At 37.1% G+C, this 26,740-nt stretch overlaps 3 protein-coding genes, 1 long non-coding RNA gene and 1 pseudogene across 4 annotated transcripts; all 5 read left to right on the top strand.

The window, feature by feature from the left end:
• On the top strand, positions 1–6,642 carry LOC104705328 (K(+) efflux antiporter 2, chloroplastic-like). Its single transcript, XM_010421315.2, has 20 exons — positions 1–1,707; positions 1,797–1,968; positions 2,063–2,153; positions 2,340–2,476; positions 2,580–2,639; positions 2,752–2,871; positions 3,066–3,134; positions 3,220–3,285; positions 3,525–3,614; positions 3,834–3,938; positions 4,037–4,165; positions 4,343–4,552; positions 4,822–4,971; positions 5,208–5,261; positions 5,387–5,445; positions 5,537–5,603; positions 5,690–5,866; positions 5,961–6,017; positions 6,125–6,199; positions 6,274–6,642. Exons 1-20 carry the CDS (start codon positions 188–190, stop codon positions 6,397–6,399), a joined length of 3,534 nt encoding a protein of 1,177 aa, XP_010419617.1. The 5' UTR covers positions 1–187; the 3' UTR covers positions 6,400–6,642.
• Positions 7,329–9,220, top strand: LOC104705325 (bifunctional protein FolD 4, chloroplastic). The gene is made up of 5 exons (XM_010421313.2): positions 7,329–7,692; positions 7,858–8,183; positions 8,272–8,508; positions 8,591–8,758; positions 8,866–9,220. Exons 1-5 carry the CDS (start codon positions 7,512–7,514, stop codon positions 9,034–9,036), a joined length of 1,083 nt encoding a protein of 360 aa, XP_010419615.1. The 5' UTR covers positions 7,329–7,511; the 3' UTR covers positions 9,037–9,220.
• Positions 10,214–10,797, top strand: LOC104709052 (annotated as a pseudogene).
• On the top strand, positions 14,212–15,170 carry LOC104705326 (protein FAM133-like). Its single transcript, XM_019228629.1, has 4 exons — positions 14,212–14,309; positions 14,498–14,568; positions 14,719–14,766; positions 15,102–15,170. Exons 1-4 carry the CDS (start codon positions 14,219–14,221, stop codon positions 15,168–15,170), a joined length of 279 nt encoding a protein of 92 aa, XP_019084174.1. The 5' UTR covers positions 14,212–14,218.
• LOC109125826 lies at positions 15,361–15,937 on the top strand. Its single transcript, XR_002032910.1, has 3 exons — positions 15,361–15,635; positions 15,729–15,770; positions 15,902–15,937. It is a non-coding gene; the product is annotated as an uncharacterized LOC109125826 (long non-coding RNA).

Genomic DNA, 26,740 nt, shown 5'->3' with positions numbered 1-26,740 from the left:
AAATACTGTTGAAACGGAACTCTTCAGGAGAGATACGTTTCGTTTCTTTACCATAATCACTACTCGATTCTCACTCTCTCTCTCTCTCTCGGCCATTGATTCTTCTCTTCATCATCAGCTTAAGCCTCGACGCTCTCTTTCTTTATGATCGGTCAGTCTCTCGTTCTCTCCGTCTTTGTTCAGTGATATGGATTTTGCTTGTAGCGTTCAGCGGCGGGGTATGTTTCATGGCGGTGTTGATTTCGCGAGTTACTGCTCGCCTAATCGAACGGTTACTCCTAAACTGTGTCCCAAAGGACTCGGCGGCACTAGATTTTGGGATCCGACGGTTGATTCTAAGGTTCGCTCTGCTAGTCGATTAAAAAGAAATGTATCACATCGTGGTCCTTTGACTTTGAATGCTGGTTTCACTGGAAGATTCTACGGTCATTTGCTTCCTAGGAAACCAAAAAATGTTCCGCTGGGATTTAGGTTACTTTGTCAAGGTAATGATTCTGTAGGAGATATGGCTGGGAACGACCGGAATTTGGAATTCGCTGAAGGTAGTGATGACATGGAGGTTACGTTTTCTATTGAAGAAAAGGAGACGAGAGAGCAAGATTCTACACCTACTTTGGAGGAACTCAGGGATCTACTGAATAAGGCAACTAAAGAATTGGAAGTTGCTAGTCTCAACAGTACCATGTTTGAGGAAAAGGCTCAGAAGATATCGGAGGTAGCAATAGCACTCAAGGATGAAGCTGCCAGTGCGTGGAATGATGTAAACCTAACCCTTAATGTGGTTCAAGAGACGGTTGATGAAGAGTGTGTTGCTAAAGAAGCTGTTCAGAAGGCTACTATGGCATTATCTATGGCTGAAGCAAGGCTGCAGGTTGCACTGGAATCGCTAGAAGTACAAGTGTACGACACTTTAGAAGTTTCTGAAGAGAGTAAGGCTAGAGATGGTGTTAAAGATAAAGAGGAAGCTCTTTTATCTGCCAAGGACGACATTAAAGAGTGCCAAGAAAATTTAGCAAGTTGCGAGGACCAACTCAGGCGTTTGCAAATTAAGAAGGACGAGCTGCAGAGAGAAGTGGACAGATTGAATGAGGCTTCTGAGAGGGCACAGATCAGCGCATTGAAAGCCGAGGAGGATGTCGCAAATATCATGGTACTGGCCGAACAGGCTGTGGCGTTTGAGCTTGAGGCTACTCAACGTGTGAATGATGCAGAGATTGCTTTGCAGAGAGCAGAGAAGTCTCTTTTTGGTTCTCAAACTCAAGAAACAACCCAGGGCAAGTTGCTGGATGGAAAAAGTACTGTTCTAAATGAGGATGAAGTCTTGAGTGAAATTGTTGATGTAAGCCATCAAGCGGAAAGAGACTTATCAGTAGATGGAGTTCCATCAGATGGTGTGACCCAGTCTTATGAGTCAGATAATGAGAACGGAAAGCCAACTGCAGATTTTGTTAAAGAGGTTGAGGCAGAAGCAGAGAAGTCAAAGACTGTTGTTCAGACAAAAAAACAGGATGTGCAGAAAGATCTGCCAAGAGAGAGTTCATCTCTTAATGGTACCAAGACATCATTGAAGAAATCCTCCCGTTTCTTTCCTGCATCTTTCTTCTCTTCCAATGGCGATGGAACTGAGACAGTATTTGAGAGTCTGGTTGACTCTGTGAAACAGCAGTGGCCCAAACTAATTCTTGGATTTGCACTTCTTGGGGCAGGGTTAGTTTGTTACTCATTGTTTTGTAGAATTATGTTAAACCATTAACTTTTGTCTGTTTTTTAATTGCAAGTTTTCTGATTCATTCCAGAGTGACAATCTATTCCAACGGAGTAGGAAGGAACAATCAGCTACCACAACAGACAAATATTGTCAGCATTAGCGCAGACGAGGTCTCCTCCAGCACAAAACCTCTGATCCGGCAGATGCAGAAACTTCCAAAGAGAATAAAGAAACTACTTGAGATGTTCCCTCATCAAGAGGTATAAGTGGTCATAGAGGAAATGTACTCTTTCACAAGTCCCATACAAATCTCATGGAATTTAACTTGCTGCCTCCAACTTCAATAACACTTAGGTTAATGAGGAGGAAGCTTCCCTTCTCGATGTGGTGTGGTTACTGCTTGCAAGCGTCATATTCGTGCCTCTATTTCAGAAAATTCCTGGAGGTAATGTAATATAATCATATTTCAATTATTGTATTTTAACCCCCATATTTTTTTTCCTACTTGTTTCACTTGGACTCGTACTATTCATTGTTATTATCAGACAGACCATTTCAGTTCTGGTGCCGCAATCATAATGCATAGAGATTTATATCTTATCTTGTTGGTTTCATCTGCTGCAATCTATAGGCAGCCCTGTTCTTGGGTATTTGGCGGCAGGAATTTTGATTGGTCCTTATGGCCTCTCAATAATTCGTAATGTGCATGGAACCAAGGCCATTGCAGAATTTGGAGTTGTCTTCTTGCTTTTCAACATTGGCCTTGAGGTGAACTTCAGTATTTGAAATATTTTTTATGTTGTTCCTTTTTCCCTTGATATGTGCTTGGAGGAGACAAGAGCCAATTATTTATATTTTCTTTGTTTTACAGCTCTCTGTTGAAAGACTTAGTTCCATGAAGAAATATGTTTTTGGATTAGGCTCTGCGCAGGTAATCTACGACTCTCTTTCATTGTGTTTTTTCCAGCTACAATGCTTGCCTGCTTCTGTGTATATTGCTGTATTTTAATCCTTTAATCTGGTTTTTGATTGTTGTAATCCAGGTTCTGGTAACGGCAGCAGTAATTGGTTTGATCACACACTATGTTGCTGGTCAGGCTGGTCCAGCGGCAATAGTAATTGGAAATGGCCTCGCATTGTCTTCTACTGCTGTTGTTCTTCAGGTAAAATTCAGTCACATTCTTCCTAATTTGCACTAATTTATTTTAGGTGAACCTGATACTGTGTTCTTGGGAAGACAACCAAGAATTTTTCTTAATTTACGTTTTAAAAAAGATAATGTTTGCTAGATTCAATTAGCTTTTCATGCGATTTAGCTACCAATTGTTTGAACTGAGACAATGTACTCGGTTTCCAGGTTTTACAAGAACGAGGTGAGAGCACCTCAAGACATGGACGAGCTACATTTTCGGTCTTGCTTTTTCAGGTTTGTTCAGAACAAAAAGTTGTTAATGCGCTTGTATAATTACTATTACGCTACGTAACTCTGGTCAATCTGTTGGTCTTCACAGGATCTGGCTGTGGTCGTGTTACTAATTCTCATCCCACTTATTTCACCTAATTCATCTAAAGGAGGGGTAAGCTTAGCTTTGGCTTTTCCCTTTTTTTTCTTTTTATATATCCATTTGTGTTGTGTTTATTGTGATGTAATGGCAGACAGCTTAAGTTTAATATTCCCTCTGCTCTTTGAAGGAAATACCCATGGTCATGTGTTGCTAGCATTTGTTGAAAACTGCTATTGTGTTGCATTTTTCTCAAGGAAGCCTAGAAATTATTCCGTAAGAAGAGAATGCTAAGTTCTAACTGCTTTTCTCAGATTGGATTTCAAGCCATTGCTGAAGCTCTTGGACTTGCTGCAATCAAGGCAGCAGTAGCTATTACTGCCATAATTGCTGGTGGTCGTCTCGTAAGTCTCAGTTGTTTTCCAGTTTCTCTTTTTGAGACTCTAAATATCTGAATAAGTTAATAACAAAAGAGAGAGCCGGATAAAAGATGAAATAACATTAGATTGTCTAAAAAATGGGTTTGCATGAACTTATAATGAAACTCCATAGCTAACGCTGCTCATGATGTTGTGCTAATTCATAGCTTTACAATGCATTGACCGCTTTTGTGGCACACACAGCTTCTGCGGCCGATCTACAAGCAAATTGCAGAGAACAGAAATGCTGAGATATTCTCCGCCAATACACTTCTCGTTATCCTTGGGACTAGTTTACTGACAGCTAGGGTATGAACTCTGTTTTCCTTGTTGGTGCTTGGCATTCTCGTATATTCTGCCATGTCTTTTGTTTCGTTAATGCAGCTTTTTTTCTTTCCTTAAATTAGGCGGGACTTTCCATGGCATTAGGAGCGTTTTTGGCTGGTCTACTCCTTGCAGAGACTGAATTTTCCTTGCAAGTGGAATCAGATATTGCTCCATATCGTGGTCTTCTTTTGGGACTCTTCTTCATGACGGTAATTTTTGAACTATGTCTTGAAAATAGCTAAATTGATTAATGAACTGGTTTAGGGAATATATAGGATATAGAATGTGTTATGACCTATTCCCTAATATGCTCTTGTAAGTGTTTTCAGTTCTGAGTACAGTTATTCTCGTTCATGAAACTAACGGGACGAACTGTGTAATTTTAGGTTGGCATGTCCATTGATCCAAAACTTCTTCTCGCCAACTTCCCTGTCATAATGGGGACCTTAGGACTCTTATTAGTGGGCAAGACTATATTAGTGGCGATCATCGGTAAACTGTTTGGCATTTCAATTATATCAGCCGTGAGGGTCGGTCTACTTCTGGCTCCAGGTGGAGAGTTCGCGTTTGTTGCTTTTGGAGAAGCTGTCAATCAGGTTTGTTATATATATGATGATTTCATTTTTGCTTTTCTCAATGGGTTTAGTAATTGCAATGTTGCATGGAAACTAGATGGGTTGTTTTTGATGCTTCCCATCTATTATCTTTGGGAAAGTTAAGCTCACATCATGATGCTAGCAGTTTTTATTTGTTTATAATTTTTCATTCAGATAAAAACTAGAAAACGATATTGCCATGTTTCATGGACAGAGGTTTCCGTTCTACTTTATTCCCATGTTTAAGGCTTGATTGGTGTTTCCTCCAGGGTATAATGACTTCGCAGCTATCTTCGTTGCTGTTTCTCGTCGTGGGAATATCAATGGCTCTTACGCCTTGGTTAGCTGCCGGCGGCCAATTAATTGCGTCTAAATTTGAGTTACAAGATGTTCGAAGTTTATTACCTGTTGAAAGCGAGGTACTCCTTCACAACACTTGTAAATAAATATTTTTTCACCATTTTGAGCATCGTTTGTAAAATTAAAACAATAAGGCCATACTTATTGTTGCAAAATCATATAGATAAATAAGACCATACTTGACCTTAGCATCCTTCTGAAGCTTATGCATTCTTTGGTTGAAAAAACCATTACAAGGTTAGTAAAGATGACTGGTGATGACTGGTCGTTTTCTTTTGTCTGAATTTATTTGCAGACGGATGATTTACAGGGCCACATCATTATTTGCGGATTTGGACGAATTGGTCAGGTCGGTATCATTATCTAAGCTCTTTGAGAAAACAAAACTTCTCGAGAAGGATAGATAGTTTGATTTAGAGACTGCTAGGTGTTATATAATTAAATTCGTATTGACCCCTGCTTTCTGCTACGCAGATAATTGCTCAGCTTCTTTCAGAAAGACTTATCCCATTTGTTGCCCTCGATGTCAGCAGGTAACATGACATTTTTTGCATTGTGTTATTTAATGTATATAAACAGCATTTGATTTGTCTCATTTCGCACCACAAAATTCCTATTTTACAGTGATAGAGTAGCAATTGGTCGTTCCCTAGATCTACCAGTTTATTTTGGAGACGCTGGTAGTAGAGAGGTACGAGTAGAAAGCCAGTGAAACTAATCAATTGTACAGCCACCCATCATCCAAATTTTTTGACTTTGTTTTACTTGTACGTGCAGGTACTCCACAAAATTGGGGCTGAGAGAGCATGTGCTGCGGCTATTGCTCTAGACACACCTGGAGCAAATTACAGGTGTGTCTGGGCTCTCAGCAAATATTTCCCCAATGTCAAAACCTTTGTTCGTGCACATGACGTTGATCATGGCCTCAATCTTGAAAAAGCCGGCGCCACCGCTGTAATATCTTTATAACTCTTCTTCTCTTTATATTATTAGTTATTACACAAGTTTTTCAATGTAGACTGATTAGACTCGACCCAAAAAAATTTAGGTTGTTCCGGAGACGCTGGAGCCAAGTCTACAGTTGGCAGCTGCTGTTCTTGCACAGGTACAAGAGGTTCTTCGTCATGCACATGACGTTGATCATGGCCTCAAGAGATTCTTCTTGTAGTCAAAGATGAGATCAATTGTTAACCTTGTCAGCTTCTTTTTCAGGCCAAATTACCGACGTCAGAAATTGCAGCAACGATCAACGAGTTCAGATCTCGTCACTTGTCTGAACTAGCCGAGGTATGTTTTTGTCTATAAGAAAAAAACTAGATTACTTCTTAATGTCAAGTTTAATGGATTCCATGATGGTACAGCTATGTGAGGCAAGTGGAAGCTCCCTAGGCTACGGGTTCTCCAGAGGTACGAGCAAACCAAAATCACCATCACCACCTGATACGTCTGACGATAACCAGATTATTGAAGGCACACTTGCAATCTAACCTTTTTTCTCCCGTATGGTAAGACCACATGTTTCAACTTCTTTTGCTTAAAACTGTACAGAAACCAAATCCTTATTTTGAAGAATCGTAGTGGAGAAAAAGTAACAAACTCTCAAATTTTGATGGGATGATGTGTTGAAATTTCTCTAGTTTCTTTTCCTGTCAGGGAAAAACAAAACAAAAGGAAATAAGATTTGTATTCAACATTGGTCTAATATGTGAATGTATCTCTCGTATCCGACATCATTTCTTTGTACCTCGATACCACTCTTGACTCGATCCGATCCGTCGAGCTCGTGTGGAACTACTTTAGACCACAACATATTTGAGTGGACCGTAGTTGTACAAACTTGTACTATTGATTAGTGAAAAATAAACATGATAATCTTAAGAATCGAAAAGATGATTAATCAAATAAAAAAAAAGCTACAACANGGAAAAAAAAAAAAAAAAAAAAGCTACAACATACAACATAGGTACACTAAATTATTATTTTGCCCAAAAAAAAACATTAATTACACTCTTGGATTTATTTTTTTAAAAAGTAAACAGTCTTTGACTGGTATAAGAAAACCGGAAAATTCAAGTAAATTCAACAAACCGGTTTGAGATTTGAAGTTTAAACCCTATTGAAGCGTGAAATTAATTGGAAGAAACCAAACCCTAGTTAGTAGTCTCCGACGAAGTCATTTTCTTCTTCTTCTTCAATTCATCGTTTCTTCTCTCTACCGAATTTGAAAGGAATCTTCCTAGTCTTCTGTCTCCATCACTACCTTCTTCTAATTCACCNTCTTGGATTTATTTTTTTAAAAAGTAAACAGTCTTTGACTGGTATAAGAAAACCGGAAAATTCAAGTAAATTCAACAAACCGGTTTGAGATTTGAAGTTTAAACCCTATTGAAGCGTGAAATTAATTGGAAGAAACCAAACCCTAGTTAGTAGTCTCCGACGAAGTCATTTTCTTCTTCTTCTTCAATTCATCGTTTCTTCTCTCTACCGAATTTGAAAGGAATCTTCCTAGTCTTCAGTCTCCATCACTACCTTCTTCTAATTCACCTCAGAGTTCGAAGCCACGACGAGCAGACTAGTGTTCTGTTTGCCTTGTAAAAAAATGGCGTCGATGATGTTTACCGACTGCTCCTCCTCCATGACGTCGCGTCTCTTCCATTTGAACCGCCGCAACGGTACTTCCCTCCTCCGTCAATGCGTCGGCCAACTCCGCTTTCAGACCACTGCTTCTGGCCGTGGCTGCATTCGCTCCTCCTCATCTTCTCCCATTTCTGCCATTTCCGGTAATTATTAAACCCTTTGAACACGGAACTGAACTTGGCATCGATTGGAAAATTGTAAATTCCACTTTAATTGGGTGTTGTTGACAATTAGGCTGTTGTTTCCCTGGAAAATTGTGTTTCTTTAGCCTCTCGTCGGAATCATAAATTTTGGTTTTTCTCTAACAGCTGAGACAAAATCAGAGGGTACCGCAACTGTAATTGATGGAAAGGCTGTGGCAAAAAAGATTAGAGATGAGATCACAATCGAAGTTTCAAGAATGAAGGAATCGATTGGTGTGGTTCCTGGTTTAGCAGTCATCCTTGTTGGGGACAGAAAGGATTCTGCCACTTATGTGAGGAACAAGAAGAAAGCTTGTGACTCTGTTGGAATTAAATCGTTTGAAGTTTGTCTCGCTGAAGATTCATCAGAAGAGGAGGTGTTGAGATCTGTCTCGGGCTTCAACGATGATCCTTCTGTCCATGGAATCCTTGTTCAGTTGCCTCTCCCATCGGTAAACATATTAAAGTCTTATGATCATATTCATAACTTAAAAGAATAGACAAGTGAATTACAATAGTGTTTTTGGGATGTTTGTGCAGCATATGGATGAGCAGAACATATTGAATGCGGTTAGTATAGAGAAAGACGTTGACGGATTCCACCCGCTAAATATTGGACGCCTTGCTATGCGTGGAAGAAAACCCTTATTTGTTCCGTGTACTCCCAAAGGATGCATTGAGTTATTGCATAGATACAACATTGGCATCAAAGGAAAAAGAGCGGTTGTTATCGGAAGGAGTAACATTGTTGGTATGCCAGCTGCTCTGTTACTCCAGGTAATGATGAAACCTTCTGAAAGATGCCATTTTGGGATTGGTTATATTTTCAGTCTTTATTGATGTATTATGTTAATTCTAGAGAGAAGATGCAACTGTTACCATCATCCACTCAAGAACCAAGAACCCTGAAGAAATCACAAGAGAAGCTGATATTATTATCTCAGCTGTTGGACAAGCAAACATGGTCAGAGGAAGCTGGATAAAACCGGGAGCAGTCATCATTGATGTCGGGATCAATCCTGTTGAGGTGAGTGGACAATTTTGACATATGGTAATGGCGTAATTCAGTTATCTAATGGATTTCGAGTTAACCAGTATGCGACTTTCATATATGTACATCATATGAACCTGCAGGATTCAAGTGCTGCCCGTGGCTATCGATTGGTTGGAGACATTTGCTATGAGGAGGCTAGCAAAGTTGCATCAGCCATCACTCCTGTTCCTGGTGGTGTAGGACCAATGACCATAGCCATGCTTCTATCCAACACTTTTACATCGGCTAAGAGGATTCACAACTTCCAGTGACCTTACAAGAAGATTACTGGCTTTTAAAGAATAAATAAATCTTACTCTGTTTTTGGTAGCCCATTTGGTTTGCTTTGGTCTTTTTTGTTCTATGAAACAAAACATGTAGTTTTAAGTCACATAGATTGATTGTTTTAACATTGTCTGCCTGTTCTTCTTATTTGATCCAGAACTAATTAAAATTTATCTAGAACACAAAATAATTAACTAATATATGGTAATTAAAATTTATCCAGAACACAAAATAATTAACTAATATATGGTAATTAATTTTGTTAACTAAAAGGTAGAATACAAAATGTACTTCAAAAATGTTAATATAGATAATTTAATAAAATAAAAAATCTTAAATCTAAATTTTAAAATATTAACTGTAACATTATTTATAATTTTTTAAATTATAAAATTTAAATTCTAACCATTATTTTATAAATCCAAACCGATATATAAATTTTTCTAATTATTAAATCTAAATGCTAACCACTCATTTATAAACTCAAACCAAAATATAATTTTGTTTTTTAAAACCAAAATTCTAATTCTCGTTTATTAACTCAAACATGAATAATTTCATTTAATTGTAAAATATAAACTCTAAACGCAAGACGATATATAATTTTCTTAATAAAAGTGTACAAACTTTGTTTCCTTAATTATGATTTATTGTTTAAATATTATATGACAAGGTATATTGTTGTATTTGGATTTGATAATCAAGGAAGGTGAATAAGAGGGTGGTAGAGCATATTGATTCAGTGGTAAAATATATTTTTTTTGGAGGTAATGTAAATGGTATAGATTTGTAAAACATGTAAACATATATGATGCACCAGGAGTGAACTTTGGTATCCCCAAAAGTTGGGTGAACCCTGAAGCTGTGTTCAAAGAGGTTGGGGTTTGTGAAGGATCTTGTGCTGAGTTGACTGTGTCCATGATGATGAGCAATCTTTTGGATGCAACAAATTCTGACAATTTGTTGAGAGAGAGAGAGAGGAGGAATAAGTTGATTGTGAGCTTTGTTTTTGTTTGTGTTTTGAATAAGATTGAGACTTGATAAGATTAAGATGACTGTGTGCTTTGTTTTGCGTTTTCAAAGGTAATTTATCAAAAATTGCATTTGGATTAACCAGGGAAATCACACTTGATTCCCGGTTTACCTAAACCAAACTATATTACCATGACCATCCCAACAGTTTTTCGATTGGCGCAGCAACAGTTCCTTCACCAGCGTCCAATCCAAAACCCATTCACAAACCCGTTCTCGTCCTCTCCTCTTTCTAATTCATCAGCCTCGAACCGTCCAATCTCACTCTTCAGCCGCAACGGTCTCCTCCTCCTACTCGCTCTCCTCGTTATCCTCGGCGTATTCTTACCCTGGGCTGGATCTCCTTTATTCCCGTTTCCAAACAGGCTCTCTTCTTCTCAATCCAGATGGCGCGACTATACCCTCTTTCAAGCCGCCAAGTTCGTCGCTAAGAACGGTACCGTGATCGTCTGCGCCGTGAGCTATCCTTACTTGCCTTTTCTCAACAACTGGTTGATTAGTGTTTCTAGACAGAAGCATCAGGATCAAGTCCTCGTCATCGCTGAGGATTACGCTACTCTCTACAAGGTTAACGATAAGTGGTATTCTTAGCTTTCAGTTCATGAAATCTAGCTGAAAATGACTTAGAAATTAGGATTTTGCGTATGCTAATTTAGCGAAATATGAGATTTGGATAGACATTTGTTCGTTGGATTAGCTAATTTTATGTCACTGATTGCTCGAATCATACATAAGTTTGTTTAGTGTTCCTGATGTTTCGGTTTTGAGCTGTGTTTAGTACCTCCGTGCGTGGCTGAATCCTATGAATAACAAAAAAGATGTTCAACTTGTGGATGTAAGAGTAGCTGCCAGTTTTGGTCCAAGTTGAATATTTACGTGTCCCTGTTTCTGTATCTGGTAATCTATGTTTATGCTAAGAGCTTGTATTGCCGCAACATCTTTTGCATAAAATTTCGAGTTAGGTTACAGTGTCATGTACAACGATGGTCTGGTTTCAAGATCCGTTTCAGTATTTGGAGGGAAAGCACACGATGCATACTTTATGGATGATATGACTGCAGTATGTTCATTCTCTCATGCATCTCCTTCATCAATGGCATTGACTTAGTTAGTGTATTTATTATAATCTTCTTGATTATGGTTCCATATTTAGCCGTTGGATCACTCTCACGCTTTACCACCTCCGGGTAAAAAGGGGAGGACTTATATATGTAGCTGTATGATTTTCTTGCGTCCCACTAATGGCGCAAAACTTCTCATGAAGAAATGGATCGAGAAACTTCAAACCCAACCTTGGTCCAGAGCTAACAAAAGCAAATGATCAGCCTGGTTTTAACTGGCACTTAACAAAACAGCTAATCAGGTATGTTCCTTCCTGCTAGGTCCTTTACTTCTTACTAGTTCCACAACAAAACAGTAACTTTATGTGTACTGGTCTCTAGCTTTTATACACTGTTATTGAAGCTTAAAATCTCAAAAAGACTGAACCGTTTGATACTTTGAGATTCCACTTTATCTTAACCTTAGCTACTCATAACTCAAATCTACTTAGGAATGTTTAACTACTATAGGCCTTTTTTTTACTCAGGGTTTAATGATACACTCAGGGTTTAATGATATCAAAGCTTAATAAAAACTCAAAAGAATGTGGACCTATTAGTACTCCTTGGGATGTTCAGTTACAATGTTGCTCCAATCTCAAAGGTAAGACCAATTTGTTTGTACTCATTCTCTACTCTTTTTGTGATCTCTGTTCTGCAGGTGGATCTCTACTTGCTTTCTCAGGCAGCTTTCCCAACAGGAAGGATTGTTGGAGACAAAAATAATTCTACAACTTATGTGAGGAACAAGTAGAGAGCTTGTGACTCCATTGGAATTAAATCTTTCGAAATTCGCCTTGCTGAAGATGGATTCATCGAAAGAAGAGTTGTTGAAATCTGTCTCAGGATTCAACGATGATCTTTCTGTCCATGGAATCCAAGGAAAAAAAAAGCAGTTGTTACTGGAAGGAGTGACATTGTTGGTATGCCAACTGCTCTGTTACTGCAGGTAATGATGATACCTTCTGAAAGATACTATATGAGTGGTTGGGACATGCGATCATTAGTTACATTTTTTGTGTTTTTTTTTGTAAAATGTAGATGGAGGATGCAACCGTTAGCATGGGAAAGGATTTCATTGAAGGTATATGTTTCTTTAACGAGTTTCGGTTACTAGCTAGGGGTCTCTGTTGCTGACTTGGCTGAAACTATGGAATTCGTGCAGGAGATGTTACTGACCAAGGCCCCGGGATACTGCATCCAAGGTAAATTTAAGTTCATCTCTGTTTGTTTAATTTATAGCTGTTGCATACTTGCATTTATTTGTATTGCACGCTGACAAAATGATGATACTTTACACTTTATAGCTGATTTAGTTTCTACTGACTTGACTCAGAAAGAAATCCTGGTTTTTGTCCCTATAACTTATATATAGGAGGAAGAACCCCTTGAGAAAATGGAGGAATTGGCAACATATTAGTGCTGTTTCGAAACTGAGGATGCAAATAGAAACAACGAGTTTACTATTTTAGTTAGGGGATTGGATACTTCCCTTACCAGAGATGAGATCAAGAGCGCATTGAGGAAACAGTTTGAGTCATGGAGATTTGAAGTCATAAGGGTTTTTGTTCCCATAAAGTGTCTAACCGGTGATCGCTTAGGGTTTGCTTGTTCCTGATCTCTAATATTTTTTTCTTTACCTCAATATTAACTTTAAGATTGACCCTTGTGTTACTTCTCTTTACAGTTTTGCTCTCATTGATGTGGATGATGAACAAAGGGCTTTAAAACTAGGTTACAAGGGAGGATGGAATCTTTATCTTAAGCTGGCTATATATCCACCGGAAAACCACAACTTTCCCAACTTTAGCGGCTGTCAACATTGTGGTTCTTCTATAGGCCCCATAAAATGTTGGTCGCTCTGCTACTTGTTTTATTCACCAGATGATAGTTTTCTAACTCGCTCTGTTTGAATTCCGTGGTTTGAATTTATGAGACCATGAAATATGAAGAATTTGCTTCAGCTTCCTGAGCGCAGAGAACAGTGCTGTAGATATATAGTATTATTAACTACACCTTTCTCATGAATCTTGCCTAACATCTCTATAGATTTAACAATGATTTACACTCGCACCCACTTTTTTGAGTGTAATGTTGCACATAGACCTATTTAGCAAACATGGTGTACTCATCGCACAAACTCTCCAACAGCGACATGTTTACTGTTTCTCTATCATTTCACAGGGAAGTTTGACATATCACAAGATATCCGACAAGCCTTGCTTACATGCCTTAATTTGCTCAACGTTCTAACCAAATATGAATATATCCCTCGATAACTTTCCGACATCTCCACAATCCCATCTAACTTTTCAAGCTAACTAAAAGATTCAAAACCAGACTATACATATATATTCTTCTAACTAAAAGATTGCAATAACTTCAAAGTATTTCCACCCTTCACATACAATAAAATTTAATCATTATAACTAAATATATATTTTAAATACAGTTAGAAGAAAAAATAACAATTATCATGTTTTAAAGAAAACACTCAAAGCTTTTGATATAGTAAAAATATTAGAAATAAACTCTAACAAAAATTAATGTACATGTATATAATATATATATTTTGATATATTATTGATGGGACCACATATTACAAAAAAATATTATCTTATTATATGTTATTATGTGGTAAACAATGTGAGGAATTTGTTTTCTAGAAAAATACATTTTTTTGATATGTTTTTTTTAGTTCTGGGAAGATCCGATAAAAAGATCAAAAGTTTCAATTTCAAAGTGTACTCTAGAACTAGTTTATTAAGAATATTATCATGAATGTATAGGTTGAGAATATATTAATAAAAGAGTCACAAATTTAATTACAAGCAAATAATGTCCTTTAACTATTGTTTAATTCCAAAATTTATGTATATATGTATTTACGGAAATTATTGATCGATGTCGTTTAATTCCACATGGAATGTATATATTTTTGTACCCTAACTTAAGCTCGAAACCACGACCAGTGTTCTGTTTGCCTAGTAAAATTAAAAAAAAATAGCCGCTTGGTATTTTCAACTCTATCTTCTCCATGGGCAAGGAGGGCAAGAGACTGAAGAGATGCTCCACATCCACCGATGTTGAATCACCAGATGGTGAGGGCACGAAGCCTTTGCAGAAAGGTAAGAAAATTTAGGTTTCTTTGTTGCTCGAGGGTTTGTATTTTAACCAATCAACATAACATATATAAAATCTGCTTAGCTTGCTCTTTATTATACAAGGCATATGCATATACATATGTATGGAGATAGTTTGGTGAGATTGAACTGTTGTATTATGCTAATTCGAACTGTTTCTTTTGATGCTTAAGCTGAGGGAGAGCCACAGAATTCTGAGACGGATGTAAATCCGAAGAAACGCAAGAAGAAATCTAAGAGCAAGGTCAGAAAACTTAACAGTTCGTCTTTCTCTTTTCTTAATAATCTTTCTATTGACAGAAGAAGTGCCACAAACGACTTCTTAACTTAATATTTATGTCCTCTCTCTCTCTCACTCACTCTCACATAGTGTTAAATTTACTCTTCTCTGTAGCAAACTGTTGAAGACGATTTGGAACCCAAGAAGACATCTGAGGAGAAGGTATGATTCTGTAAATATTAATTAGGCGATCCATGTTACGACGTTTCTTCTATTTACTACTTGAAATTAAAAAATAAACTTTGAACTAAGATCATATGCTTCGATTCTGTATCTTTTTTCACCACACTTAATTTCTCTAGATATATATAATATAGATCAGACATTAATGAGTATTTGTCTAATTCATATTTTTTTGGTTCAAGATTATGTAACTAAAAGACTCTATTAGTTACATACTAGTTTAGTATAGCTAGTTAATTACTTGTTTTGACAAACTTAATATATGTGTCCTCTCTCTCACTCTCACATAGTGTTAAATTTACTCTTATCTGTAGCAAACTGTTGAAGATGATTTGGAACCCAAGAAGAAGCGCAAGAAGACATCTGATCAGGAGAAGGTATGATTCTGTAAATATTAATAACGACGTTTCTTCTATTTACTACTTGAAATGAAAAGACTTTGAACTAAAGATCATATGCTTCGATTCTCACCACACTTAATTTCTCTAGATATATATCAGACATTAATGAGTATTTTTCTAATTCCTTTTTTTTTTTTTTCTCTCTCTTCTAATTGAATGGCAGGAAATGAAAAAATTGAGGAAATCTTTCAAAGAGATGACTGAAAGAGAGAAAAAAAAAAAAACTTTGAACTAATTAAGATCATATGCTTCGATTCTGTATTTGTTTTCACCACACTTTGTTTCTCTAGATATATATATAGATCAGACATTGATGAGTCTAATTCATTATTTGAATGGCAGGAAATGATGAGATTGAGGAAATCTTTCAAAGAGATGACTGAAACTACGAAAGACCTGCAGGATTATCTCATGGGAAAGGCTTATCTACCGGGGATGGAATTGAATGTATATGCATGCATGTTTCTTTAATAATTTTGGTTACTAGCCTAGGGGCCTCTGTTGCTGACTTGACTGAAACCATGTGTAAAAAACCTGCAGGAGTTTTTTCTGACCAAGGCCCCGGATACTTCATCCTCCAAGGTATCTACATTTAATTATTTGTATTGTGTAGGCTGACAAAATGATGATTCTTTTACACTTTATAGTTTAGAGCTTTCTACTACTGACTTGACTCACAAAGAAATCCTGGTTCTTGTCCCTATAACGTATAGTAGGAGGAGGAGGAGGAGGAGGAAGAAGAGGACGACGACGACGACGAGGAANAGGTTACAAGGGAGTTCCTTTTACGCTGGCTATAAAGCAACAGGAATACTCCATCTTCCCGAACTTTACCGGCTGTCAACATTGTGGTATTATTCTTATGGAGCGCCGTATGAAAAGATTCCTCGCTGATCCGTACCGGCGTCAGCGGCGTCTCACTCCTAATTGACTTGTTTTCTTAACCAGATGAAACTTTCTTATTTTATTTTCATGTGTTATCATCCTCATAAACATATATTATGGCTTGTACTAGCTATATTTAGTTGCAAAACTTCTGTTTGAATTCCGTGGTTTTAATTTATGTTATAAATTTTTGAAATCATGAATATGAGGAATTCGCTATAGCTTCCCGAGCGCAGAGAACAGTTTTGTATAGCTTCATGAATAGTATTTAGTAACTACACCTTTCTAATGAGTTTGCCTAACACATCTCTATAGATTTGTGAGTACTCTAAGGTTGCAAATAGACCTATTGAGATTTGTGAGTACTGTAAGGTTGCAAAGCTTTAATGTGTGTTTAATTCCAAAATTTATGTATATACTAGAAAGTAGCACACACGATGCGTGGGTTATATATACATTTTTAATTTGAATTAAAGAATGAAGTTTCTATTCAATTGTATATGAAATGTAAATGTAATTGTTAATATATGTATTGAAAATTAATTTTCATAATATTAAATTTTAACTATAATATTTTAATATATATATTTGTTATATGATGCTTCATAGAAGAGTCATTTTGAGATAGAGAGAAAAATGAAAGTACACATTACTAATATTTGTGCTTACTATAGTATTATTAAAAATATTTAAACAATATGTTACAATAGTAATAGGACCATTGTTTTAGTTACCGCAATATCAATTTAATTTCATCTGTTTGTTAAGTAATTAAGATAAATTATATTTATGTACATTTTTGTTATTTTGGAAAAATAACTAATAAGTAGTCTAAAAAGAAAATTGAAAGACCTTACAAAATATAATTAATTTGATAGATAATTTTATGTTGTTCTATATATTAATTTTACTTTCATCATCTAAAAGTAATACTTAACAAAAAATAATTAAAAAAAAATCCCTTTCTTGTAATCTATTTTCAATAATACCCTTATCTATATACAAAATAACTAAATTTTAAAGTGGGCGGAGCCAATGACCAAACACCTGGATCAATTGACCCTGATGAAATTTCAAAATCAACTATTTTTTTTTAAAATTTTCAAATTGACCCTTGTGCAATATCAATATTGACCCCTATAAATTTTTGTTTTTACATTTTGACCCTCATAAGTCAAAATCCTAGCTCCGCCACTGTTTTAAACCCTAAATTCTAAACTCCAAATAATAAACATACTAAACATTATCATAATAAATGTTATCTCTCCATCACTCTTTAATTAACTTGCCCCAAAAAAAATTGTTTCATAAATTATTTCTTAAATAAACATTTGACTTTTATAAATTTAAAATATGAAATATTGATCTACCATTTTTACCATTGCTCGCTTTTTCATGACTCACTTTATCTCGTATAATTAACTTTTATTTGGCTCGGTCCAAACGTTTGAAGTGCCTTTTGATATGCCTCCATCTTCATGGATAGTGATTTTCCACAAATAATTATTATAATATTATTATTATTTTGAAATATAAAATAAAATTTTTATTCAATTATATATGAAATGTATAAATGTAATTGTTAATATATGTATTTAAAAAATAATATTCATAATACTACGGTGCAACTACAATTTATAATTTATATATGTTATATAGTGTTTCATAGAAGGGTCATGAAAAAGAGAAAATTTAAAGTAAATATTATTAAATATTTTTGATTACAATGTATTGTTGAAATTATTTAAACAGTATGTTATTATAGTAATAAGACCATTACTTATAGCAAAGTCAACTATATATGGTATTTTCGTTAAATAGTTAAGATAAATTATATATTTTTTTTTCTTTTTTGGAAAATAAAAAACTGATAAGTAGTCTAGAAAGAAAAGTGTAAGATCTTACCTAATTTTTTTGATTGATAATTTTATGTTGTCCTATATATTAAGTTTATTGTCATCATCTACAAGTAATAGTTAACAAAAAATAGTTTTATATATGATAATTCAATTTTAAAATGATTTATTAAAACAATATCCCAAAAATATCTTACACTATAAGTTTAGAGAATTTGTTAAAAATACCCTTTTTGGGATACCCTTTTTCAAAAATACCCTCTTTTTTGAACATTTTTATTTTTACCCTCTTTTACATAATTTCAATGTGTTAAATTAATTTTTAGAATTTTTTTTTAGGTTTGGGTTCTCATTTAACATTTAGGATATAGTTTTGAGGGGTTAGGGTTTAGTATTTGGAGTTTAGAGTTTAAAATTTAGTGATTTTATTCATAGAAAATGAGTATTTTTGAAAATGACCAACATCAAAGGGTATTTTTAAAAAGTGAAATAGGAAAAAGGGTATTTTTGAAAATCCCCCATAAGTTTAACCAGTTTTTATAAAAATTCATGAAAATAAAAGTGTGTGAAATTTAATATATTTTTTTATTTTCTATATATTGTCTCTACTTCTAATCATTTTAATATAAATAGAATGATTAACAATAAATTAAATTTTGAAATTATTGTTTTCTGTTATATCATAGGGTGATAAAGCAATTATGTTATGATACATTTATGTTTTTTAGTACATATAATTTAGGGGGATTTTCAAAAATACATAAATGCATTTTTTGAATTATATAAATGGTTATATTAACATAATATTTAAACAAAAATAATAGAGATAATAGAGATAAACAGAACCCTGGAAGAGTTTCTCATTATAAAAATAAATAAAAAACAGAAAATCATAATATTTAAACAAAAATAATAGAGAAAATATACATTTTCATCTAGAAGGAGACATTCAAGACTTAGTAAGATATTGTTTCTTCCAAAGTTTCGAACTTCCCAAATATGAATGACCCGAACAACAATCCTAGATACTAGTGTTGTAGTTCATAAAGAAAACTTAATGCAATGGTTGAGGGAGAGTAATCATGGATTGGAATGCATTGTTAATGACCATGAAATCATATGTGCTTGGTATTATTTTGATTACGTTATAATTGGGTGGAAAACGTAAAGAGGAAAATGAAGGATATACTTCAATGGAATTCTTTAATTATCTTAAAGTTTGTAATAAGTAATAAAAATTTGTCCAAAAAAAAAAGTAATAAGTAATAAAAATAATGTAATCATAGTAATGGTAAATCTGATTCTAATTGGTGGTGCGGATCTTAACCCCTTTTTTTAATTTTTAAATTTGAATCCAAACAATTTGAAAACGATTTTGGACAGGATTAATGTCACATACAGTTCAAAACTTGAAATAGGTGTTTGGGATCTTAACCCAGACATTAAACCAGAATTGATTTAGAATTTGGTGGTGAAGTAGGAGAAATCTTTCAAAGAGATGACTGAAACTATGAAAAACCTGCAGGATTTTCTCATGGGGAATGCTGATCTACTACCGGGGATTTCAATGAAGGTATATATGCATGTTTCTTCAATAATAACTTATAAGTTCTGGTTACTAGCTAGCTAGGGGCCGGGTCTCTGTTTCTGCTGACTTGACTGAAACTATATGTAAAAAAACCTGCAGGAGATGTTACTGACCAAATCCCCGGATACTCCATCCTCCATGGTATCGTTCATCTGATGATCTGCAGTTTGTTGCTGTTGCATTGATTTGTATTGTGTAGGCTGACAACAAAATGATGATACCTTTACACTTTATAGCTTTCTACTCTACTGACTTTTGACTCACAAAGAAATCCTGGTTTTTTTGTCCATATAACGGTATAGGAGGAGGAGGAAGAACCCGTAGAGAAAATGGACCAACTGGCAACACACGAGTGCTGTTACGAAACTGAAGATGCTAATTAATATGAACAACGACTATACTATTTTAGTTAGGGGATTGGATACTTCCCTCACCAGAGATGAGACCAAGAGCGCATTGACGAAACATTTTGAGTCATGGGGATGTCAAGTCTTGAGGGTTTTTGTTCCCATTGAGTGTCTAACCGGTGCTCGCTTAGGGTGTGCTACTTATTCCTCATCTCCAATATTATTTTTTCTTTACTTTCATTATTATACCAACTGTAAGATTGACTGACTACCCTTGTGTGTTACTTCTCTTTACTGCAGAATTGCTTTCGTTGATGTGGATGATGAAGAAAGGGGTTTAAAACTAAGTTACAAGGGAGGGTGGAATCTTTATCTTACGCTGGCTAAATATTCACCGGAATACCACCACTTACCCAACTTTAAAGGCTGTCAACATTGTGGTTCTTTTCTTTGGAGCGCCGTTTGAAAAGATTCCTCGATAGGCCCCCGCGGCGGTATTAGCCTCCCACAACACTATTGCTCGCTCTGCTACTTCGCTTGTTTTATTCACCAGATGAAACTTTTCTTATTTTATTTTTGTGTGTTATCATCCTCATAAACATATTTATGACTTGTACTAGCTTTAGTTGCAAAACTTCTGTTTAAATCCGTGGTTTTAATTTATGAGACTATGAATATGAAGAATTTGCTTTTTTAGCTTCCCGAGCGCAGAGAACAGTGTTGTAGCTTCATGAATAGTATCAGAAACTATACCTTTCTCATGAATCTTGCTAAACATCTCTATAGATTTAACGGTTTTACCCTAACCGTCCATAGCCTAAGAAGAAGATTACTTGCCTTTTAAGAATAAACACTAATTTTACTCTGTTTTTGGTAATAGACGATCTGAGGTTCATCGCTCAGTCATCGCTCAGTCAACGCAGAGGAGGACAAAAGAGAATCAAACTCGAACTCTAATCTAGAATTCTCTTTGGACAACAAAGAGACAAAACCAAAAGTTATTGGGCCTAAGATGGGTTAGTAGCCCAAGCCCGTTGAGAAGAAGTCAGAATCCACCAAGGAATTGGAGCCCAATAAGAAAGTCTCAAGTCCACCTACAAAACAAGACAAAGAGAAAAAGAATCTAGATGAGAAGAAGGAAGCTGTCAAGCAATGTCTCAAAAGTAAAAGTCATCACAGCTGTTCCAATCAAGAGATTATGTTGACCAATAAGTTCAAGGGTTTAGAGGTAGAGGTGACATGTTAAACCTAATCCTCAATAGTATAAATATGAACAATATTGTAACCAAGAACTTTAAGGAGAAATAATATCAAAGTCATGAACTTATCTTCTTCACTAAAACATTGATCCTACGATTTCATCATGGTATCAGAGCACAGCATATCCATGGTTAATCAATCCATGGATCTCTACTCTTTTCCTGCATTGAACATCACAAACTGTGTTACTCTCAAATTGACACAGAAAAATTACATCTCTTGGAAAGCTCAGTTTGAATCCTTTCTCTCTGGGCAAAACTTACTTGGCTTCGTCAATGGTGCTCTTCCTGCTCCGCCTGAGATGATTCCGGTGTCTCTCCCAACAAGCAAGGCTACCACTGTTCCAAATCCAGACTACGGTGAATGGTCCAGGGCTGATCAGATTGTGCGTGCTTGGCTTCTCAGTTCGTTGTCTGAAGATATTCTGTCTGAAGTTGCTGGCACCAAAACAGCCCAAGAACTGTGGTTAGCACTCGCAAATCATTTCAACAAGGTATCATCTTCTCGTCTCTTTGAGCTACAAAGTAGGCTACAATCTGCGGAAAAACTAGAGAGACCCATGGGTGATTACCTTAGAGATATTAAGAATGTGTGTGAGCAACTGTCCTCCATAGGTAGTCTTGTTCCTGAGAAAATGAAAATTTTTGCTGCGTTAAGAGGGTTAGGAAGAGATTATGAGCCTGTGAAAGTCTCAGTTGAAGGAATGATTGACCTTCAACCACCTCCTACCTTCGATGATGTTGCCTCTCGGTTGATAACTTATGCGGATAGGTTATCTAACTATAGCACCTCAGTTGACGTTTCTCCTCACTTGGCCTTCTACACCAACTATTCTGGTCGAGGAAGAGGAAATGGTCGTTCTGGTGGATTAAGAGGACGTGGCGGCTTCACTACTAAAGGCAAGGGCTTTCATCAGCAAATCACTCAAGGATCTTCAGTCTCTGGTAGCTCCTCGAACATAGAAACCAGAGTCATCTGTCAAATCTGTGGAAAACCTGGTCACCCTGCTCTGTCTTGTTGGCATCGGTACAACAACATTTATCGTCAAGAAGAGCTTCTGCTGGCCTTAACTGCTATGAGAATCACTAATGTCACTAATCACTCCAGCAATGAATGGGTTCCTGATTCCGGTTCCACTGCTCACATCACCAACTCTCACCATAACCTACAACAATCAAGTCCATACGTTGGGTCAGACTCTGTCATGGTTGGTAATGGAGACTTTCTACCTATCACTCACACTGGATCTACCAGTCTGCCAGCAAGCTCAGGTAAGCTCACTCTAAAGGATGTCTTAGTTTGTCCTAACATTGCAAAATCTCTGCTATCAGTTTCGAAGCTTACCAGAGATAATCCATGTTCTGTTAACTTTGATGATCATCATGTTGAAATTCTTGATAAGGCAACAAAGAGGCTTCTAGCTCTGGGAAACAACAGTAACGAAGGTCTCTACATTCTGAAGGACTCTCCGATTCAAGCTCTCTACTCCTCTCGGCATCACTCAACTTCTGAAGATGTGTGGCACATGAGGTTGGGGCATCCAAGTCAACAAGTTCTTTAGAATCTGTCAACAACCAAAGAAATAGTTATCAATAAAAGCTCCAATGGCATCTGTGAAGCATGCCAGTTTGGGAAAAGCACTAGATTACCTTTCTCTTCTTCAAGCACGACTACTTCAAGGCCTCTACAACGCATTCACTGCGACTTATGGGGACCTGCACCAATAAAGTCAGTGCAAGGATTTTAGTATTATATTATTTTCATAGACAACTTCTCTCGCTTCTGCTGGTTGTATCCACTTAAGTTAAAGTCAGACTTCTTTTCAGTATTCACTATGTTTCAAGCATTAGTGGAAAATCAGTTTCAGAATAAAATTGGTAGTTTTCAATGTGATGGTGGTGGAGAATTTATAAGTACAAAGTTTTTGAGTCATCTCCAACAACATGGGATTCAACAATTAATTTCTTGTCCACATACACCACAGCAAAATGGCTTAGCAGAACGCAAACATAGGCATCTGATTGAACTAGGCCTAGCAATGATGTGCAAGAGCAGAGTACCTTATCGATATTGGGTTGAACCTTTCTTCACGGCGAACTTCCTCATCAATTTGCTGCCAACCACCACTCTGTCTGATCATCGCAGTCCCTATGAAGCCCTGCATGGTCACAAGCCAGATTATACGTCATTAAGGGTGTTTGGTTGTACATGCTACCCTACACTTCGAGACTATGCTCACAACAAGTTTGATCCACGGTCTTTGAAGTGTGTCTTTCTCGGGTATAATGAAAAATATAAAGGATACAGGTGCTTACTCATCTCTACTGGGCGTGTCTACATCAGCCGACATGTCCTGTTTGCTGAACAAGAATTCCCCTTCCACACCGTCTCTTCTTCTGAGCAGACTCTATGTACACCACTTTTGCAAGCCTGGAACAAAAGCTTTGCCATTCAGAAACATACAGAAACACAAGACCAATCTTCAGTCGAGTCAAACTCTGTCAATGGCACATTTCCTCATTCTCAGTGTGATCAGTTTACTTACAATGAAGAAGACTTTCCACCACTGCAGACTTCAGCTTCACCTCATGTGGTTGATAAGGAGATTTCTGGGTGTATGGCGGGCTCTGATCTTGTTCCTATAGGCAATAGCTCTCCTCCTTCGTCACAGTCAGAGGCTGATTCTGATAATGTATCTCCTTCCGCCGTGACTGACATCTCAACGGCTGATAGTGCTACCGACACGACTTCTCAGGACTCTACTCACATACCGATTGAAGACTCTCCTTCTGCACCTACAATTGTATCCACACCAGGTCATAAGATGATCACAAGAGCAAAAGCAGGTATAAGAAAACCTAAACCACAATATGTATTATTTACCTCTAAAGTCTCCAATCCTGAGCCAAAGACGGTTAGTGTTGCTCTCAAACATTCAGGCTGGAATGGTGCTATCGGTGAAGAATATGGCAATTGTGAGGAAGCAGGAACATGGACTCTTGTTCCTCGCACACCTGACATGCATGTCTTAGGCAGTAAGTGGGTATTCAGGACAAAACTCAATGCTGATGGCTCACTCGATAAATTAAAAGCAAGAATAGTGGCAAAAGGTTACGATCAAGAAGAAGGTATAGATTACCTTGAAACTTACAGTCCGGTTGTGAGAACAGCAACAGTAAGATCTGTCCTTCATGCCGTAACTGTTATGGGCTGGGAAATCAAGCAAATGGATGTGAAGAATGCATTCTTGCATGGTGATTTGACAGAAACAGTCTATATGACTCAACCAACTGGCTTTGTTGATCCTGCAAAACCAGATTACGTCTGTCATCTACACAAAGCACTCTATGGTCTAAAGCAAGCACCGAGAGCATGGTTTGATAAGTTTAGTACCTTTCTTCTTGAGTTTGGCTTCTGTTGCAGCAAGTCTGATCCTTCATTGTTCTATTACTTCAAGGGAAAGGACATCATCTTCCTCCTCCTCTATGTCGATGATATGGCTATAACTGGAAACAACTCACAAGTGTTAGAGACATTGCTCAGTGAGCTAACCAAACGATTCAGGATGAAGGATTTGGGGCAACTGATACTAAGATTTTTGTGTGTCCTAGCAGGTTCAATTAACCTTATGTGTTGTAGTACTTAAGGTGTTAATCCAAATGAGATGTTGCTAGCAATCAAGATTTCACAGGTCAAGCCAATTCAAAGAGAGTGTTTTTATCTAACAATCCTAGAATGATCAGAATGCAAAACGGAAATGTGTTCTAGAACTAGAAGCGAGAATGTATGACAAGAAGCGAAAATGAATGAAAACAAAAACGAGTCTAAGCATGTACTAAAAAGCAAGAAACAAAACAGTCTCAGAAATGTAATAAAAATCAGAAATATAAAAGGTCCTAAGGATGGGAGTAATTGATGTCGGTGGAGTATCCTAGTCTATAGAGTATTTAACATGCCAAAATCAAACCATCCCTAAACAATGAACTTCACTTCTTAGCTAATCCAATCTCTTGACAGAAGCTACTCAAACTCAACCACTTCCAAACCTAGCTCTCGCTAGAGAAACATGATCAAGCATGGCATGAAAAACAAGTTCATTCACGTCAACAAACATCCTAGACAACTAATCTCTTAGGCTAGGAACGTAAGTCTCCGGCACTAGTTGGTCAGACATTTCATCGAACACCTTTTGGATGTGGAAATGTCTCGAACCTAGTTCCAATTGATCAAAGAGAAACTAGTAATTCTAACACTAGTCCAGAAGGGAATCATACAAATCAAAGCTTAAACACCCTACATCCTAAGATCCTTCTCCTAATCTATCCCATCCTCAAGAACTACCACACTACTCAGATCTGGAAATCATCACCAAAGATACAAATCCAGAAAACATTGAAACAAGCATTATTAGGTAGATAAAAATAAGATGAACAACTCGTAGAAGAAATCAAATGAAAATACTGAATAAACTCTAAGGTGTCGGATTACAAGTCTCAGAACGTTTTTTGGTGGCTAGGTTAACCTTAAGGAAAAGAAGCAATAAGGGATAAAAGATAAGATGTCTCAGCAAAGACTTAACAAATTGTATATATAGTAGTCCAACATGGAAAGCCCTAAAACTTAAAACGACAAGGTAAAGCGTCGGTTCGGTAATCTCCTGAAGCGTGTGAAACCAAACGTCTTTCTTCCTGACATGTGCGATCGAGTCCATGCGCGTCGAATGGAATGCAATGTTACATGGCTCGGACGGACGCTGGGGAGCATGGCTCGGACGGACGCTGGGGAGCATGGCTCGGACAGACGCTAGGGAGCATGGCTCGGACGGATGCGCTGGGGAGCATGGCTCGGACGGACACGCTGGGGAGCATGGCTGATGGCTCGGACGGACGTTGGGGAGCATGGCTCGGAGGGATGCGCTGGGAAGCATGGCTCGGACGGACGCGCTGGAGAGCATGGCTCGGACGGACGCGCTGGAGAGCATGGCTCGTACGGATGCGCTGGGGAGCATGGCTCAGACAAACGCGCTAGGGAGCATGGCTCGGACAAACGCTGGGGAGCATGGCTCGGACAGATGCGCTTCCAACGTCTCCTCAATACCTGAAATACTCCGAAATGCACAATGTATGCAAGGATGATGCAAGAACTACCTAGACATGCAAATTGTAAAGAAAAGACTAGAAAATGATGCAAACGAATGAGTTATCCTAGCTAAATGAATGATAAATATATGCTAAGGAGAGACAAAATATAGACATATCAGCAACTTAGCTATTTTCTGGGAATCCAAGTTCAGTTGCATTTGGCTGGTCTGTTCCTCTCACAACAAAAGTATGCAGAGGACCTCCTTGCCGTAGCAGGAATGACCGACTGTGCCCTAATGCCAACTCCTTTGCCACAAACACTTAGTCAGATAAAACCTCAGTAACCGCTCTTTGAGAATCCTACTCATTTTCGAAGTTTGGCAGGCAAGCTCCAATATCTTACTCAGACTCGACCAGACATTCAGTTTGCTGTCAACTTTGTTTGCCAGCGGATGCATGAGCCGACAGTATCCGACTTCCATCTCCTGAAACGAATTCTCAGATATGTCAAAGGAACAATCACAATGGGAATCTC

The sequence above is a fragment of the Camelina sativa genome, chromosome 8 (genome assembly GCF_000633955.1).
Source record: "Camelina sativa cultivar DH55 chromosome 8, Cs, whole genome shotgun sequence".
Lineage (NCBI taxonomy): Eukaryota > Viridiplantae > Streptophyta > Magnoliopsida > Brassicales > Brassicaceae > Camelina > Camelina sativa.
Note: the sequence above shows the minus strand (reverse complement) of the source record. Positions and strands in the feature narration are given on the sequence as shown.